Source organism: Cololabis saira, chromosome 20 (genome assembly GCF_033807715.1).
Source record: "Cololabis saira isolate AMF1-May2022 chromosome 20, fColSai1.1, whole genome shotgun sequence".
In the NCBI taxonomy this organism is placed as follows: domain Eukaryota; kingdom Metazoa; phylum Chordata; class Actinopteri; order Beloniformes; family Belonidae; genus Cololabis; species Cololabis saira.
Window position 1 is genome coordinate 38499995 of NC_084606.1, and position 20262 is coordinate 38520256.

The 20262-nt window shown below is 44.4% G+C and overlaps 1 protein-coding gene across 1 annotated transcript in view; it reads left to right on the forward strand.

The window, feature by feature from the left end:
* The window catches only part of LOC133420881 (disintegrin and metalloproteinase domain-containing protein 19-like), a 203996-nt gene that overhangs the window by 65338 nt on the left and 118396 nt on the right, over nucleotides 1-20262 (forward strand). Inside the window, 1 exon segment of the mRNA XM_061710762.1 lies at nucleotides 11942-12018. Coding sequence (XP_061566746.1) covers nucleotides 11942-12018 — 77 coding nt within the window.

A 20262-nucleotide genomic window follows, 5' to 3' on the forward strand; every position in this document is an offset into this window, starting at 1 on the left:
GCTAACTGGACCGCTAACGGGATCGCTAACAGGACCGCTAACGGGACCGCTAACGGGATCGCTAACGGAATCGCTAACTGAACCGCTAACGGAACCGCTAACGGGATCGCTAACAACCGCTAGCGGAACCGCTAACGGGACCGCTAACGGGCTCGCTAACTGGACCGCTAACGGGATCGCTAACTGGACCGCTAACGGGACCGCTAACGGGATCGCTAACGGAATCGCTAACTGAACCGCTAACGGAACCGCTAACGGGATCGCTAACAACCGCTAGCGGAACCGCTAACGGGACCGCTAACGGGGTCGCTAACCGGACCGCTAACGGGATCGCTAACGGAATCGCTAACTGAACCGCTAACGGGACTGCTAACCGAGCCGCTAACGGGATCGCTAACCAAGCCGCTAACGGGATCGCTAACGGGATCGCTAACAACCGCTAACGGGACCGCTAACGGGATTGCTAACGGGACCGCTAACGGGGTCGCTAACTGGACCGCTAACGGGATCGCTAACTGGACCGCTAACGGGACCGCTAACGGGATCGCTAACAGGACCGCTAACAGAACCGCTAACGGGACCGCTAACACCAATAACACTACCATCCCATAATAAACACCTACCATCCCATAATAACACTAACATCCCATAATAACACTAACATCCTATAAAAACACCTGCCATCCCATAATAACACTAACATCCTATAAAAACACCTGACATCCCATAATAACACTAACATCCTATAAAAACACCTGTCATCCCATAATAACACTAACATCCTATAAAAACACCTGACATCCCATAATAACACTAACATCCTATAAAAACACCTGACATCCCATAATAACACCTATCGTGTGTGTGTGTGTGTGTGTGTGTGTGTGTGTGTGTGTGTGTGTGTGTGTGTGTGTGTGTGTGTGTGTGTGTGTGTGTTCATCTAAGGTTAAAAGGTCAGGGTTCAGATTTCTCCATTTTCCAGGTTATACTATGAATTCTGTACTGAGTGAGTCATGTGACCAGTTCTGGGTCAGTCTAATCAGTCAACAGCTGAGCTCTGGTTGCTAGGGGCAACAAGAACCTGATACAGAGGGAGCGGGAATGACTCAGCTGGATTTTTGGTTGTGACAAACCTGAAATCACTCCACTTTGCGCTCAAACCGTAGCTCTTAGCAGAAAAACGAAAACATTTTGAGAAACAGAGAACCTACCAGATTATCTAAATGTTATTTTCATACAGATATTCCTTAAAATGTGTTAGTAACGGCAATTCGAAAACAAAAATGAGATTTTTTTTAAGAAAACTTCATTTAACATGGGAGTCAATGAAGAGAGAGACAGGAACTGGCGTGTCTGTTGGCTCCCCCGTTAAAATTTTGTGCACACCACGCCTGTCAAAGTCACATTTTATAAATCACAACACCTATGTCTATATTCTGACCAAAAATTATCTGTCTACCTTTTACGGTTTGGCCGTGACCTCGAGTTACAAATAAGAAATCATGTTTTTTTTTTCAGTGTAACTACACTCTAGCAAACTGACTCCCGTGCTCTAGATTTGAAAAAAAGTGATTTCCAGTCCTCGCTTGAGGGCTCATATCTTGAAAAGTGTACATTTTAGGGAAAAACAGTCCGGGGTTTAGAGAGAGAAGAGAAGTTTTCCTCCGTTTTGAAGTTTGAATGACGTTTCTACGTGCAAGTATGAGAAAGATACGTGACTATGAAAAAAGGTGAATTTTGTCTTTTTTCTCGACATTTTCCCATCCGCTTTGAATGGCGCCATAGGAATACATGGCAAAATGGTCTCCCCATTAGTTTGGAAATTTGGAAATGTTTTTGCACTTCGTGCAAAAACTATTCGTGCCATCGTTCTGAAAATCCACAGGACTGTAGTTAAATTCAGGGCCTACAACTTTCTAAATCGGTTCAGAATTTTTCGAGTAACGGTGTGCGAGTGGTGAGGCCCCAAAGTTCACGCAATGCGTTCCGGTTGGGGCAAAAAGCGCACGTTTGTGCACGTTGCGCAAAAACGTGCACGCCAATTGCTAATAAAAGTCATACCCATCGATTCCCAATTAAGGCGCACGTTCCTACGTTTTTACTTTTCGCGTTTTCTTAAAGCTGTGGGACTAGTTACGGGACGAAGTTTATACGGAAGAATATGGAATAAATAAATAAACTAGACAAAATTCCCGGGAAATTTTGAAGTGCCACGGACTACTGCCGGATGATCGCGGGGCTTATTTGCACCCATGAAGGTCAAGGACTCGATACAGATTCCAATGACACCACCCATGACTCTCTATGTCAAACCATTCAAAAGTTATTACAGAAAATATGTAATAGGCTAATAGAACCGCTAACAAGACCGCTAACGGGACCGCTAACGGGATAGCTAACAGAACCGCTAACGGAACCTCTAACGGGATCGCTAACTGAACCGCTAACGGGATCGCTAAAGGGATCGCTAACGGGACCGCTAACCGAGCCGTTAACGGAATCGCTAACCGAGCCGCTAACAACCGCTAACGGGACCGCTAACGGGACCGCTAACGGGACCGCTAATGGGATCGCTAACGGAACCGCTAACGGGACCGCTAACGGGACCGCTAACGGGACCGCTAACGGGATCGCTAACGGGATCGCTAATGGAGCCGCTAATGGGGTCGCTAACGGGACCGCTAACAACCGCTAACGGAACCGCTAACAGTACCGCTAACAGAACCGCTAACTGAACCGCTAACGGGATCGCTAACGGGATCGCTAACGGGACCGCTAACCGAGCCGTTAACGGAATCGCTAACCGAGCCGCTAACAACCGCTAACGGGACCGCTAACGGGACCGCTAACGGGACCGCTAACGGGACCGCTAATGGGATCGCTAACGGAACCGCTAACGGGACCGCTAACGGGACCGCTAACGGGGCCGCTAACGGGACCGCTAACGGGATCGCTAACGGGATCGCTAATGGAGCCGCTAATGGGGTCGCTAACGGGACCGCTAACAACCGCTAACGGAACCGCTAACAGGACCGCTAACAGAACCGCTAACTGAACCGCTAACGGGATCGCTAACGGGATCGCTAACGGGACCGCTAACCGAGCCGCTAACGGAATCGCTAACCGAGCCGCTAACAACCGCTAACGGAACCGCTAACGGGACCGCTAACGGGATCGCTAACGGAACCGCTAACGGGACCGCTAACGGGACCGCTAACGGGATCGCTAACGGGACCGCTAACCGAGCCGCTAACGGGATTGCTATCGGGATCGCTAACAACCGCTAACGGGACCGCTAACGGGATTGCTAACGGGGTCGCTAACTGGACCGCTAACGGGATCGCTAACTGGACCGCTAACGGGATCGCTAACAGGACCGCTAACAGAACCGCTAACGGGACCGCTAACACCAATAACACTACCATCCCATAATAAACACCTACCATCCCATAATAACACTAACATCCTATAAAAACACCTGCCATCCCATAATAACGCTAAAAACCTTAAAAAAACACCTGCCATCCCATAATAACACTAACATCCTATAAAAACACCTGCCATCCCATAATAACACTAACATCCTATAAAAATAAAATGGGGATCATGTATGGTCAGGGTTCAGATTCCTCCATTATCCAAGGTAAAGTATTATGAAGTCTGCATTGATGTGTCATGTGACCAGTTCTGGGTCACATGACCCGGAAGTATGGTAGTGTATATTGTATTGGAATGACTCAGCTAGTTTTTTGGATTTGACAAGCCTCAAATAACTTCACCTTGTAATCAAACTGTAGCTCCTATCAGAAAAACAAAGACATCGTGAGAGAGACAGAACCCGGAAGATTCTGACAATCTTAATTTTATTCAGATATTCCTTAAAATGTGTTAGTAACGGCAATTCGAAAACAAAAATGAGATTTTTTTTAAGAAAACTTCATTTAACATGGGAGTCAATGAAGAGACAGACAGGAATTGGCGTGTCTGTTGGCTCCACCGTTAAAATTTTGTGCACACCACGCCTGTGAAAGTCACATTTTATGAATCACAACACCTATGTCTATATTCTGACCAAAAATGATCTGTCTACCTTTTACGGTTTGGCCGTGACCTCGAGTTACAAATAAGAAATCATGTTTTTTTTTCAGTGTAACTACACTCTAGCAAACTGACTCCCGTGCTCTAGATTTGAAAAAAAGTGATTTCCAGACCTCGCTTGAGGGCTCATATCTTGAAAAGTGTACATTTTAGGAAAAAACAGTCCGGGGTTTAGAGAGAGAAGAGAAGTTTTCCTCCGTTTTGAAGTTTGAATGACGTTTCTACGTGCAAGTATGAGAAAGATACGTGACTCAGAAAAAAGGTGAATTTTGTCTTTTTTCTCGACATTTTCCCATCCGCTTTGAATGGCGCCATAGGAATACATGGCAAAATGGTCTCCCCATTAGTTTGGAAATTTGGAAATGTTTTTGCACTTCGTGCAAAAACTATTTGTGCCATCGCTCTGAAAATCCACAGGACTGTAGTTAAATTCAGGGTCTACAACTTTCTAAATCGGTTCAGAATTTTTCGAGTAACGGTGTGCGAGTGGTGAGGCCCCAAACTTCTCGCAATGCGTTCCGGATGGGGCAAAAAGCGCACGTTTGTGCACGTTGCGCAAAAACGTGCACGCCAATCGCTAATAAAAGTCATACCCATCGATTCCCGATTAAGGCGCACGTTTCTACGTTTTTACTTTTCGCGTTTTCTCAAAGCTGTAGGAGGAGTAGCCGGACAAAGTTTTTACGGAAGAATAAATAAATACTAGACAAAATTCCCGGGAAATTTTGAAGTGCCACGGACTACTGCCGGATGATCGCGGGGCTTATTTGCACCCATGAAGGTCAAGGACTCGATACAGATTCCAATGACACCACCCATGATTCTCTATGTCAAACCATTCAAAAGTTATTACAGAAAATATAGAACCGCTAACTGAACCGCTAACGGGATCGCTAACGGGATCGCTAACGGGACCGCTAACGGGACCGCTAACCGAGCCGCTAACGGGATCGCTAACCGAGCCGCTAACAACCGCTAACGGAACCGCTAACGGGACCGCTAACGGGACCGCTAACGGAACCGCTAACGGGACCGCTAACGGGATCGCTAACGGGACCGCTAACGGGATCGCTAACGGGATCGCTAACGGGATCGCTAACGGGACCGCTAACCGAGCCGCTAATGGGATCGCTAACGGGACCGCTAACAACCGCTAACAGAACCGCTAACGGGACCGCTAACAGAACCGCTAACAGAACCGCTAACGGGATCGCTAACAACCGCTAGCGGAACCGCTAACGGGACCGCTAATGGGATTGCTAACGGGACCGCTAACGGGGTCGCTAACTGGACCGCTAACGGGATCGCTGACTGGACTGCTAACGGTACCGCTAACGGGATCGCTAACGGAATCGCTAACTGAACCGCTAACGGGACCGCTAACCGAGCCGCTAACGGGATTGCTAACCGAGCCGCTAATGGGATCGCTAACGGGACCGCTAACAACCGCTAACGGAACCGCTAACAGGACCGCTAACAGAACCGCTAACAGAACCGCTAACGGGACCGCTAACGGGATCGCTAACAACCGCTAGCGGAACCGCTAACGGGACCGCTAACGGGGTCGCTAACTGGACCGCTAACGGGATCGCTAACTGGACCGCTAACGGGACCGCTAACGGGATCGCTAACGGAATCGCTAACTGAACCGCTAACGGGACCGCTAACGGGATCGCTAACAACCGCTAGCGGAACCGCTAACGGGACCGCTAACGGGGTCGCTAACTGGACCGCTAACGGGATCGCTAACTGGACCGCTAACGGGACCGCTAACGGGACCGCTAACGGGATCGCTAACGGAATCGCTAACTGAACCGCTAACGGGACCGCTAACCGAGCCGCTAACGGGATCGCTAACCAAGCCGCTAACGGGATCGCTAACGGGATCGCTAACAACCGCTAACGGGACCGCTAACGGGATTGCTAACGGGACCGCTAACGGGGTCGCTAACTGGACCGCTAACGGGATCGCTAACTGGACCGCTAACGGGACCGCTAACGGGATCGCTAACAGGACCGCTAACAGAACCGCTAACGGGACCGCTAACACCAATAACACTACCATCCCATAATAAACACCTACCATCCCATAATAACACTAACATCCCATAATAACACTAACATCCTATAAAAACACCTGCCATCCCATAATAACACTAACATCCTATAAAAACACCTGCCATCCCATAATAACACTAACATCCTATAAAAACACCTGACATCCCATAATAACACTAACATCCTATAAAAACACCTGTCATCCCATAATAACACTAACATCCTATAAAAACACCTGACATCCCATAATAACACTAACATCCTATAAAAACACCTGACATCCCATAATAACACCTATCGTGTGTGTGTGTGTGTGTGTGTGTGTGTGTGTGTGTGTGTGTGTGTGTGTGTGTGTGTGTGTGTGTGTGTGTGTTCATCTAAGGTTAAAAGGTCAGGGTTCAGATTTCTCCATTTTCCAGGTTATACTATGAAGTCTGTACTGAGTGAGTCATGTGACCAGTTCTGGGTCAGTCTAATCAGTCAACAGCTGAGCTCTGGTTGCTAGGGGCAACAAGAACCTGATACAGAGGGAGCGGGAATGACTCAGCTGGATTTTTGGTTGTGACAAACCTGAAATCACTCCACTTTGCGCTCAAACCGTAGCTCTTAGCAGAAAAACGAAAACATTTTGAGAAACAGAGAACCTACCAGATTATCTAAATGTTATTTTCATACAGATATTCCTTAAAATGTGTTAGTAACGGCAATTTGAAAACAAAAATGAGATTTTTTTTAAGAAAACTTCATTTAACATGGGAGTCAATGAAGAGAGAGACAGGAACTGGCGTGTCTGTTGGCTCCCCCGTTAAAATTTTGTGCACACCACGCCTGTCAAAGTCACATTTTATAAATCACAACACCTATGTCTATATTCTGACCAAAAATTATCTGTCTACCTTTTACGGTTTGGCCGTGACCTCGAGTTACAAATAAGAAATCATGTTTTTTTTTCAGTGTAACTACACTCTAGCAAACTGACTCCCGTGCTCTAGATTTGAAAAAAAGTGATTTCCAGTCCTCGCTTGAGGGCTCATATCTTGAAAAGTGTACATTTTAGGAAAAAACTGTTTCGGGTTTGGAGAGAGAAGAGAAGTTTTCCTCCGTTTTGAAGTTTGAATGACGTTTCTACGTGCAAGTAAAAGATACGTGACTCAGAAAAAAGGTGATTTTTTTTTTTTTTTAACCTCCTCCCACCCAAAGTGTGAAATGCTGCCCCATACAAATACATGGGAAAATCTCCCCATTAGTTTGGAAATTTGGAAATGTTTTTGCACTTCGTGCAAAAACTATTCGTGCCATCGTTCTGAAAATCCACAGGACTGTAGTTAAATTCAGGGCCTACAACTTTCTAAATCGGTTCAGAATTTTTCGAGTAACGGTGTGCGAGTGGTGAGGCCCCAAACTTCACGCAATGCGTTCCGGATGGGGCAAAAAGCGCACGTTTGTGCACGTTGCGCAAAAACGTGCACGCCAATCGCTAATAAAAGTCATACCCATCGATTCCCGATTAAGGCGCACGTTTCTACGTTTTTACTTTTCGCGTTTTCTCAAAGCTGTAGGAGGAGTAGCCGGACAAAGTTTTTACGGAAGAATATATAAATAACTAGACAAAATTCCCGGGAAATTTTGAAGTGCCACGGACTACTGCCGGATGATCGCGGGGCTTATTTGCACCCATGAAGGTCAAGGACTCGATACAGATTCCAATGACACCACCCATGACTCTCTATGTCAAACCATTCAAAAGTTATTACAGAAAATATAGAACCGCTAACTGAACCGCTAACGGGATCGCTAACGGGACCGCTAACGGGGCCGCTAACCGAGCCGCTAATGGGATCGCTAACCGAGCCGCTAACAACCGCTAACGGAACCGCTAACGGGACCGCTAATGGGATCGCTAACGGAACCGCTAAAGGGACCGCTAACGGGATCGCTAACGGGATCGCTAACGGGATCGCTAACGGGATCGCTAACGGGATCGCTAACGGGACCGCTAACCGAGCCGCTAATGGGATCGCTAACGGGACCGCTAACAACCGCTAACAGAACCGCTAACGGGACCGCTAACAGAACCGCTAACAGAACCGCTAACGGGATCGCTAACAACCGCTAGCGGAACCGCTAACGGGACCGCTAATGGGATTGCTAACGGGACCGCTAACGGGGTCGCTAACTGGACCGCTAACGGGATCGCTAACTGGACCGCTAACGGTACCGCTAACGGGATCGCTAACGGAATCGCTAACTGAACCGCTAACGGGACCGCTAACCGAGCCGCTAACGGGATTGCTAACCGAGCCGCTAATGGGATCGCTAACGGGACCGCTAACAACCGCTAGCGGAACCGCTAACGGGACCGCTAACGGGGTCGCTAACTGGACCGCTAACGGGATCGCTAACTGGACCGCTAACGGGACCGCTAACGGGATCGCTAACGGAATCGCTAACTGAACCGCTAACGGGACCGCTAACGGGATCGCTAACAACCGCTAGCGGAACCGCTAACGGGACCGCTAACGGGGTCGCTAACTGGACCGCTAACGGGATCGCTAACTGGACCGCTAACGGGACCGCTAACGGGATCGCTAACGGAATCGCTAACTGAACCGCTAACGGGACCGCTAACCGAGCCGCTAACGGGATCGCTAACCAAGCCGCTAACGGGATCGCTAACGGGATCGCTAACAACCGCTAACGGGACCGCTAACGGGATTGCTAACGGGACCGCTAACGGGGTCGCTAACTGGACCGCTAATGGGATCGCTAACTGGACCGCTAACTGAACCGCTAACGGGACCGCTAACCGAGCCGCTAACGGGATCGCTAACCAAGCCGCTAACGGGATCGCTAACGGGATCGCTAACAACCGCTAACGGGACCGCTAACGGGATTGCTAACGGGACCGCTAACGGGGTCGCTAACTGGACCGCTAATGGGATCGCTAACTGGACCGCTAACGGGACCGCTAACGGGATCGCTAACAGGACCGCTAACAGAACCGCTAACGGGACCGCTAACACCAATAACACTACCATCCCATAATAAACACCTACCATCCCATAATAACACTAACATCCCATAATAACACTAACATCCTATAAAAACACCTGCCATCCCATAATAACACTAACATCCTATAAAAACACCTGTCATCCCATAATAACACTAACATCCTATAAAAACACCTGACATCCCATAATAACACTAACATCCTATAAAAACACCTGACATCCCATAATAACACCTATCGTGTGTGTGTGTGTGTGTGTGTGTGTGTGTGTGTGTGTGTGTGTGTGTGTGTTCATCTAAGGTTAAAAGGTCAGGGTTCAGATTTCTCCATTTTCCAGGTTATACTATGAATTCTGTACTGAGTGAGTCATGTGACCAGTTCTGGGTCAGTCTAATCAGTCAACAGCTGAGCTCTGGTTGCTAGGGGCAACAAGAACCTGATACAGAGGGAGCAGGAATGACTCAGCTGGATTTTTGGTTGTGACAAACCTGAAATCACTCCACTTTGCGCTCAAACCGTAGCTCTTAGCAGAAAAACAAAAACATTTTGAGAAACAGAGAACCTACCAGATTATCTAAATGTTATTTTCATACAGATATTCCTTAAAATGTGTTAGTAACGGCAATTCGAAAACAAAAATGAGATTTTTTTTAAGAAAACTTCATTTAACATGGGAGTCAATGAAGAGAGAGACAGGAACTGGCGTGTCTGTTGGCTCCCCCGTTAAAATTTTGTGCACACCACGCCTGTCATAGTCACATTTTATAAATCACAACACCTATGTCTATATTCTGACCAAAAATTATCTGTCTACCTTTTACGGTTTGGCCGTGACCTCGAGTTACAAATAAGAAATCATGTTTTTTTTTCAGTGTAACTACACTCTAGCAAACTGACTCCCGTGCTCTAGATTTGAAAAAAAGTGATTTCCAGTCCTCGCTTGAGGGCTCATATCTTGAAAAGTGTACATTTTAGGAAAAAACTGTCCGGGGTTTGGAGAGAGAAGAGAACTTTTCCTCCGTTTTGAAGTTTGAATGACGTTTCTACGTGCAAGTATGAGAAAGATACGTGACTCGGAAAAAAGGTGAATTTTGTCTTTTTTTTCTCAACATTTTCCCATCCGCTTATAATGGCGCCATTGAAATGCATGGGAAAATCTTCCCCATTAGTTTGGAAATTTGGAAATGTTTTTGCACTTCGTGCAAAAACTATTCGTGCCATCGTTCTGAAAATCCACAGGACTGTAGTTAAATTCAGGGCCTACAACTTTCTAAATCGGTTCATAATTTTTCGAGTAACGGTGTGCGAGTGGTGAGGCCCCAAACTTCACGCAATGCGTTCCGGATGGGGCAAAAAGCGCACGTTTGTGCACGTTGCGCAAAAACGTGCACGCCAATCGCTAATAAAAGTCATACCCATCGATTCCCGATTAAGGCGCACGTTTCTACGTTTTTACTTTTCGCGTTTTCTCAAAGCTGTAGGAGGAGTAGCCGGACAAAGTTTTTACGGAAGAATATATAAATAATAATAAGCCTGAGCAATAGTATGAGTGCCTCGTGCTGCGCACGAGGCACTCCTCCTCCATTGAGCTTGCGCAGCTCAATGGAGGAGGCGTGCCACGTGGCGCAGCCGTGGCACTAATAATAAGCCTGAGCAATAGTATGAGTGCCTCGTGCTGCGCACGAGGCACTCCTCCTCCATTGAGCTTGCGCAGCTCAATGGAGGAGGCGTGCCACGTGGCGCAGCCGTGGCACTAAATAAGCCTGAGCAATAGTATGAGTGCCTCGTGCTGCGCACGAGGCACTCCTCCTCCATTGAGCTTGCGCAGCTCAATGGAGGAGGCGTGCCACGTGGCGCAGCCGTGGCACTAATAAGCCTGAGCAATAGTATGAGTGCCTCGTGCTGCGCACGAGGCACTCCTCCTCCATTGAGCTTGCGCAGCTCAATGGAGGAGGCGTGCCACGTGGCGCAGCCGTGGCACTAATAAGCCTGAGCAATAGTATGAGTGCCTCGTGCTGCGCACGAGGCACTCCTCCTCCATTGAGCTTGCGCATCTCAATGGAGGAGGAGTGCCACGTGGCGCAGCCGTGGCACTAATTAAACAGCATTGAATCTTGAAAGGGGAGTATTATGATGATATTTTTGGGAAAAGTTTTGCGTTACCCCTTTGTAAGGTACTGTACAACAAAGGCAGCATGATGTTGAATGGAGATAAAGGATGGAGGTTGAATATTTCTACTGTGATGACACCGTCCCCACAGATCTGAAACACTCACTGAATGAGAACTTCTCAGAAAAAAATCACATCAGTCTGAGTTATGTTGGAGACTTTTGTATTCACTTCAAACACCAAGTAAATGATTTCAAACACAGAAAATACATTTTGTCATCGTACATTCCCTTTAATCATTCTTGTGACCTTCAAACCTTTGGAAACTATGACCGAAGAATAAACGAGATAGAATTCTACCGAATTTGCATTGCATCTGATAGTTTTCAGCAAAATCATCTTTCAACCAAATTATGTTATAGGATAAACGTAAAGTTGGCAAGTATACTCCAGTTAATTCCTAGGAAGAATTTTCCAGCTTTGAAAATCTTCGAAAATTCATATTTATTACTCCGGGTTTTTGATGTGAAAATCTGCAAATTTCATTGGGCCTCTTTAACTGTATTTGCTGCTGCATGAACGCTCGGGTAAGTCCCGTGAGTCCTCCTGCTGAGTGCTTCCACTGCAACACTTGACTGAGTCTTTTCTTCTTACCACAACAGGATGAGCATCCAGTCAGCGGGGAAATATTGGTGTCATCCAACGACGTCCAAATGGTGCTACAAGTGCAACGTAATCAGTGAGTATTCCTTTACCTTTACTGTCTTCATAGCTTTGACATTTCTTAAAGGAGCCATCTGTAAGAAATGGCCAAAACTGGTACTGCAGTCACTTTCAAAATATTGTTGAGCGGCGTGTACCCTCCCACTCCTCCCCCCGACCAGAGGTTGCCAGGTAGGCTGCAGAATGCAGCAGGAACATAGGCTGCCATGGCTGCCATAATTAGAGCCGAGCTGGCAACCCAGATGCCGAAACAATACTGACTTGGTGATTGGGAGATAGGTGGAGGGTGGAGCTTCAGAAACAATACTGACTTGGTAATTGGGAGATAGGTGGAGGGTGGAGCTTCAGAAACAATACTGACTTGGTGATTGGGAGATAGGTGGAGGGTGGAGCTTCAGAAACAATACTGACTTGGTGATTGGGAGATAGGTGGAGGGTGGAGCTTCAGAAACAATACTGACTTGGTGATTGTGAGATAGGTGGAGGGTGGAGCTTCAGAAACAATACTGACTTGGTGATTGTGAGATAGGTGGAGGGTGGAGCTTCAGAAACAATACTGACTTGGTGATTGGGAGATAGGTGGAGGGTGGAGCTTCAGAAACAATACTGACTTGGTGATTGGGAGATAGGTGGAGGGTGGAGCTTCAGAAACAATACTGACTTGGTGATTGGGAGATAGGTGGAGGGTGGAGCTTCAACATAAACATCAGTTGAGGGCTGCAACTCCTCTTTTTAAACTGGAATATCCTGGCTTGAGTGCTGTTGTCAGTGACATAAGTATTTGAAATTAACATGATTTTTAAATGTCTGTTGACATATCGGGGTCATTTTATGATTCGTTTTAATATTGCTCTTACATACAGCTCCTTTAAGTGGTCATCAGCCCAAAACATGCTGAGACTACTTAGTATAAGCACGCAGGAGTTCTGTTGCCATAAATGGTTGGTGACTTGTTAAACGTTTTTAAGTATGTATTAGTTGGATGACGTCCAGAAGATTCTGCTATAGTGCATCATGGGAGTTGGATTGTGACAGGGAACACAACTGCGGTGTCGATCAAAGCTGCTGTCAAAGAACGAAAATAATCTTTGTCAAGGGCACATACACGAACCCATGCTATTACAGCGCCTGGCCTTTGGTCTTGATGTTGCCAGCGGTGCTTTTCAACTTTGGTCCAGAGCATATAGCTCCTGTTTATAAAAAAAGAAGCTCTTAAATACTGTCGAAGAATATTATCAAATCCAGTTGAGAAGTCCGCTGTGGTGTAGTGAGTTTTATTCAGTAGCCGGTGGTGAGCAGACCTACACAGAGCGTGTCTGGGTTGGTGTGCTGACCCAGAGTGGTTGGAATCATGACTTTTATACAGTAAGTTCAAAGCACAAAAAGGCAGGAATAAACAAACCAAAGGTGAGAGACAAAAGGCAATTTACAGTCAGATGTGATCTGTGGCCAAATGCCGTTATCGGGCATTTGGCCTGAATGTCACTAAGTTGTAAATTACCCCATAGGGTGTTCTCGTGGTTCAAGTCTGTGGCCAAATTAGTTTATATCAATTAGTGAGGAACTATCTATCTATCTATCTATCTATCTATCTATCTATCTATCTATCTATCTATCTATCTATCTATCTCTCTCTATATATATATATATATAAAATATATATATATATATATATATATATATATATATATATATATATATTTATAGATATATAGATATATATTTATGCGTGTGTGTATATTAGGGCTGTCAAAGTTAACGCACGATTAACGCGCAGGATAAAAAAAAAGAAGAAAAGTGAGGAAAGATGGAGAATGAAAAGGGACTTTTGAACAGCAAGTTAATGCTCAAAAACAAGAAAAAGCCGAGGCACTCAAGAAGTTGGAAAAATATAAAAGGCCTTTATTAAATCATGGCTTGCAGAAAGTTAAAATGCCTAGAAAAAGTTAAAATGCCAACATGTTTCGGCCATGTAGGCCTTCCTCAAGGCAGATAGCAAAGACAGAGGGGTCTCCTTCAGGCAGCTCTTTAAACTCAGGTGAGAAGTCACATGATTAGCTCAGGTAAGCAGTCACATGATCAATTCAGGTGGTATCTATTAACCTGGTAGGAACAAACAGGCACATCAACAAGTTAATGCTATATAAATAAAAAATGGAAAGTTCACTGTCGATTTGAAATGAATTACCATCGAAGTACGTCGAGTCTCAAATACACGCTGGATAGCAGCTTGCAAAAAAGGCGCCTGGACTTAGGAGAAGGGGATATTTTTTGAGTATTTCATTTTCCTTTTATTTAAAACTAATTCCTGTTCCGTTTGATGTGGATATTCCGTTTGGCGTTTACATGACCCAATATTCAGGTTTTAAAAGGAGTAACCCAGGGGTCATATTAGGGTTTTTAAAAACCTCAATATGAGCAAATTGGGGTTATTCAAAGGGGTTATTGGTGTTTACATGGTGTGAGGCACCAGAGCGGCCTCCCAACGTACAAGGGGATAAGGCAAACTGGAGCTGGGTGGTGAGGTGTGAAGGAGAGACCCCGCAGAGCGTGGAATGCCAAAAAATAAGGCTTTTTATTGTATGCCAAAAAAGCACAAAGACATACAGGCAAAGGCAAAATCAATATTCTAAAAAATGGCACATTGAGGATAGCCTCTCAGCAAGCTACCTCCACTCAGCACCCCACTTTCTGGTATGCACCTGCTGGTTATGAAGCCAGGCAGGGTGGGGAGGTTGATTGGGCACAGGTGTGCCCAATCAGTAGAACCAGGCACACCTGTGTGCTGCTCCCCCGCAGACCACGCCCAATCCTCCACTCTGCCACACACATTAAAAAAGTCCGGTGACGGTGAGAAGAGGAGGGGTTGCTCACTTTCTCACGCATGGCCGTGCAAATTCGGGTTAATTGCCAATATTCTTATTGGCAATATTAGCCTCCCGGAGAACCTCAGGGCCGCAGAGACTGTTGATGTTTTTAAAAAGAGGCTCAAGACCCATCTCTTTAATCAGGCTTTTAACTGACTCATTTAACTCTTTTACATTTCTTATGCTCACCCTTATTTTTATTGAATCTTACTGCTCTGTTTTATATTTAGTTTATCCTTTCTTATCGTATTTTATTTTTGTTTAATCTCAATGTTTTATCTAAATATTTTAGTTGTTATTTATGGTCTATTTTATACATTTTACTGTTTTATTATTTTAGTTTTTAATGTCTTACTTTCTAGACATACTTTTAGGATTTTATGTTTGTATGTTTTATGTTTTTTATAAACTCCTTTAGTGTATTTTATCCTGTTTTCTTGTAGCTTTTATCTCCAGTGTTTCCTCATAGGGAGCCTCCATGCTGGGAGTGACTCTGGCCTGCAGGGGGTCGTCCTGGGGGTGGTTCTGGCCTGGATGGTTGTGGAGCTCTGCACCACGGCTTCACCGCTGTGGTGTGGACTCCTCTATCCGTCCGGGCCGGGATGGTCTCTGTGGGCCCCCCCCCCCCTTGTAGCTGCGGGCTATGAGACCTCCTGGCGTGGACGGCTCCCTGTTACCGTTTCGTCACCTGGATCCTCTGTGCCTAGCCATGTCTACACCATGTGTCTGCGTGCGTGTCTGTGTGTGTAATTTAGGAATTTAGGTGAATTGTAGTGTGCTTTTGTCTGCGGGGAGGGGGGGGGGGGGGGCATTAATAAGTTTTATGTTTATTTGTTTTTTCTTGTTTTTTTTTCTGTTAAGCACTTTGTGTTTCATTATTTGTAGGAAAAGTGCTATATAAATAAAGTTTGATTTGATATTCGGGTTTTAAAATGATTATTGACTGCATGGAAACACAGTCACAATAATCCCTTTCCCGTGGGGTTTTAGCAGCTGTTGATATTTTGCGGTTCTTGATGCGGTGCCGTCTGAGGGATCAGAGATCGTTCATGTCCAGCTTGAGCTTTTGCATCCTCTTCCCTTTTTACGCACCAAAACGCTTTGTGTTGCCCGAGTGAAGTTTCTGCTGTAGCCTGCGGTTGTTTTTATCGCTAACACAAGGCAGTTTGATACAAACATGCACTGTTTTCTTGTGACAGCCAGTCTGTTTAAAGAGACTGTGGGAAGCGCAGGTCTGTGACATCGGAGGTGATGAGCGGTTTGGAGGTGCTTTGATTTGAGTAGCGCATTAAGATACATGTTAGTAGTTCAGTCTAAGCCAGCACAAGTATAATGGATTTCAGTTGCTTGGAAACAGACTGATGACTTGTTGAGAGAATGAACAGACACTTGGCTGAGTGACAGGAAAACAAGAAGCCCAGAGACAATGATGATGTAGATGAGCCACGCAGGCAGTGATGAATGATGAACGGAGGAGACAGAAATGAATAGAGATGAATAGAGATGAGTGACGAGGGCTCCCCCGGTCTGGTGCAGGGAGTCTAAATGTGTAACCAGTAACATCGCCCAGATTTATTTTAACCCAGCAGTGGAGTCTTGAGTTTGGAACAGTGAATGTAGGTCAGAGAAACAGAGACACTTTTGAGGAAAGCAGGCCCTCTGAAGAAGGAGGAGTTAGTGGAAATATTACTGGAAACTCTTTTTTCTGTTTGTGTTTTTTAAATCTACTGGGCCTCTTCCACTGGGATGACAGTGGATCACAGCCAGGGAGCAAGGCTGTCTTTTATTATAGGAGCCTTTCTCATCATTGAAAACAATGTTGATTTAAAAAAATAATAGCATGTTGTCTTGATACGAAATCACTGGAGAAAAAGTCAAATGTCTTGTTCATCATGTGCTGTTCTGACAGCGTCTTATGATCAAAGGGAAAATATGCCATATTAAAGATGAAAGCATCTTACTCATTATGCAGGGAAAATATCATCAAAATATCTTCTTGTAGCATCAAAATGATCTTCCCAATAGAGAAATATATCTTATTGCTATTATGGTGAAGGTTTTCTTATACACAAACAAATTCAAACTCAATTAAAGCTGCAAGCAGCGATGAACGGGCCCTCGCACTCACGTCCACCGCCCCCCATAAACATATCAGAAATGACACCACCCACGACTCTCTATGTCAAACCATTCAAAAGTTATAGCAGAAAATAGGAACTATGAAATATTGACCAATCAGAAGAAGGGGCGGGGCTAATTTTCACCAATTATGGTCAAGCACTCATTACAGACTCCGATGACACCACCCACGAGTCTATGTCACACCATTCAAAAGTTATGGCAGAGAAAAGTATTCTAGGGGGCGCTGTTGAGCCGTTAGGCCACGCCCATTAATGTAAACCATGAAATATCAAATTTATCACCAGGCCTGGCTTGCGTGCAAAATTTGGTGACTTTTGGAGAACTATCAAATATGGACCAATCAGATGAAGGGGGGGCACGCTTTTTGGCGTCTAGCGTCGCCACGGTAACACTTTTGAAAGAGAAAAGTAATGCGTGTTGTCACAGGATGGCGACGCACATTTTGATGTATAACACACCTGGGTGCACGTTACGGTTCGGTCCGTATTAATTGCCGAAGGAATGGCATAAATTTCGCCAAAATGACACGATTAATTCAAAATGTGCGACCGACTTCCTGTTCGGTTTCGGCCATGGCGCCAAGAGACTTTTCTTTAAGTTGCGACATGATACAGGTGTGTACCGATTTTCGTTCATGTACGTCAAACCGTATTGTGGGGCTTGAGGCTTGAGGAAGGGGAGAAAATGAGGAAGGAAGGAAGGAAGGAAGGAAGGAAGGAAGGAAGGAAGGAAAGAAAGAAAAGAGCCTAGAAAGAAAGAAAGAAAGAAAGAAAGAAAGAAAGAAAGAAAGAAAGAAAGAAATGAGCCTAAAAAGAAAGAAAGAAAGAAAGGAGCCTAAAAAGAAAGAAAAAAAGAAAGAAATGAGCCAAGAAAGAAAGAAAGAAAGAAAGAAAGAAAGAAAGAAAGAAATGAGTCTAAAAAGAAAGAAAGAAAGAAAGAAATGAACTTAAAAAGAAAGAAAAAAAAGAAAGAAATGAGCCAAGAAAGAAAGAAAGAAAGAAAGAAAGAAAGAAAGAAAGAAAGAAAGAAAGAAAGAAAGAAAGAAAGAAAGAAAGAAAGAAAGAAAGAAAGAAAGAAAGAAAGAAAGAAAGAAAGAAAGATAAATTCCCGTTAATGACGTCTTTGTATTGGTATTTTTTTTTATCGTTCGGGATAAATGCCAGAAATGATCGTGACACATGTTTTAGTCCATACCGCCCATCCCTACCACCCACCACTCTTTATGTCAAACCATTCAAAAGTTATGGCAGAAAATAGGGACAACGAATCAGAAGAAGGGGCGTGGCTAACTCAGGCCAATGAAGCTCAAGGACTCAATACAGAGTCCGATGACACCACCCACATGTCTTTATCACAACCTGTTCAAAAGTTATGGCAGAGAAAAGTTTTCTAGGGGGCGCCGTTAGGCCATTAGGCCGTTAGGCCACGCCCATTAATGCAAACCATTAAATATCACATTTTTCACCAGCCTGACATGGTGCAAAATTTGGTGACTTTTGGGGCACGTTTAGGGGGAAAAAAGACCCTCCTTTCGTCAGAAGAAGGAAAAATAAAAATTCCTACAGATTAAAATAGGGCGTTGCACTGTAAGTGCTCAGGCCCTAATTATTTATTATTTAAGCATTCTGTTTGTTGAGCTGATGATAAAGGTTTTACTAGTTTTGTCTTAGTTATAAATACATCCAAGCAAAGTAGTAAAGCAAATTGCAAATCTTCTATGAAATATGTCCTCATGTCACATGATCAGCTTTTGTAGGTTAAATATATTTTATTCAGTTTTGTATTGTAATTATTAGGAGAAAGTATGCTTTTTTTTTAAAAACATGTCTTTATTAGATTTTCAGATAATACACCACAATACAGAAACCCCATTTGGCAGCACAACGCAAAACAAGACAAGGGCAAGGACATTAAAAAGAAAAGAAACACATTAACAAAATGAAAACAAGCTCGTAACAGAAATCATAATAATAATCTAAATAGAAAAGATAAATGAATAAAATAAGATTACGAGGCATAATTAAAATCTAAGTATTAATATAAGGTATAAATTATCTCCACGATGCCTTTTCAGGTCTGAAAGTATGCTTTAGTTAAATGTAATAAAAACTTCCAGTCAGCCATTAAAACCACTGACAGATGAATGATGGCATGCTACTTGTAAACCTTGGGTTCTCCACTAAAACATACTTGTAGTCAGTACTGGAGTTGAGGGGGGATGAGGGGGGATGGCATCCCCCCCTGAAATAAAAACGGTCCAAATCATCCCCCCTGAAATAAAAACGGTCCAAATCATCCCCCCTGAAATAAAAACGGTCCAAATCATCCCCCCTGAAATAAAAACGGTCCAAATCATCCCCCCTGAAATAAAAACGGTCCAAATCATCCCCCCCTGAAATAAAAACGGTCCAAATCATCCCCCCTGTAAAACTGCCATCCCTCCGTTCCATCCCTTATGTCATTTCATCAATGAATGTGGTTTTACTGCTATTTCAACATTTAGAGTCATCACCAGAAAAATAACACCAGAAAAATGTGACAATTTTTACCTGTTTCAAGTAAATTTTCACTTGAAATAAGTAGAAAAATCGGCCAGTGGGACAAGATTTATCTTCTTATTACAAGCAAAAAAAATCTTGTTCCACTGGCAGATTTTTCTACTTATTTCAAGTGAAAATCTACTTGAAACAGGTGAAAATTGTTGTGTTTTGATGTATTTGATGTAAGCCCAGTGGATATTTAAAGCTTACAGAAGGCTGCATTTAACTGCTGCTATGTCATTCCTGCAGTATTTCTGCAGGTGTTTTGGTCACTGCTATTATTTGTAATATATTATATTATTTGTAATCAGCACAAATGTCCCCATATGATAAAATCCACCATCCCCCCTGATTGTTTTTTACAACTCGAGTGCTGCTTGCAGGCGTAGCCACACCCCCACCTGACAGCTGTTGCTAACAGCAGGACCAGAATCCTGGCCGCGTTGCAAAACTGCACATCAGCAACTCAGGGAACATGAAGGAAAGCTCTTCGTATCTACTCATTCAACAAAGATCCACCATGAACACCAGATTATTAGGGATGGGAATTGATAAGGTTTTTCCTATTCCGATTCCATTTTCGATTCTGTTTAACGATTCGATTCTTTATCGATTCTCATTTGGAAAAAAGGAGAACAAACAGGTCGATTAGCATCAACTTTGTTTTATATCTTTGAACAAAAAAATATAAGTGAGGTCTTAAGATGCCCC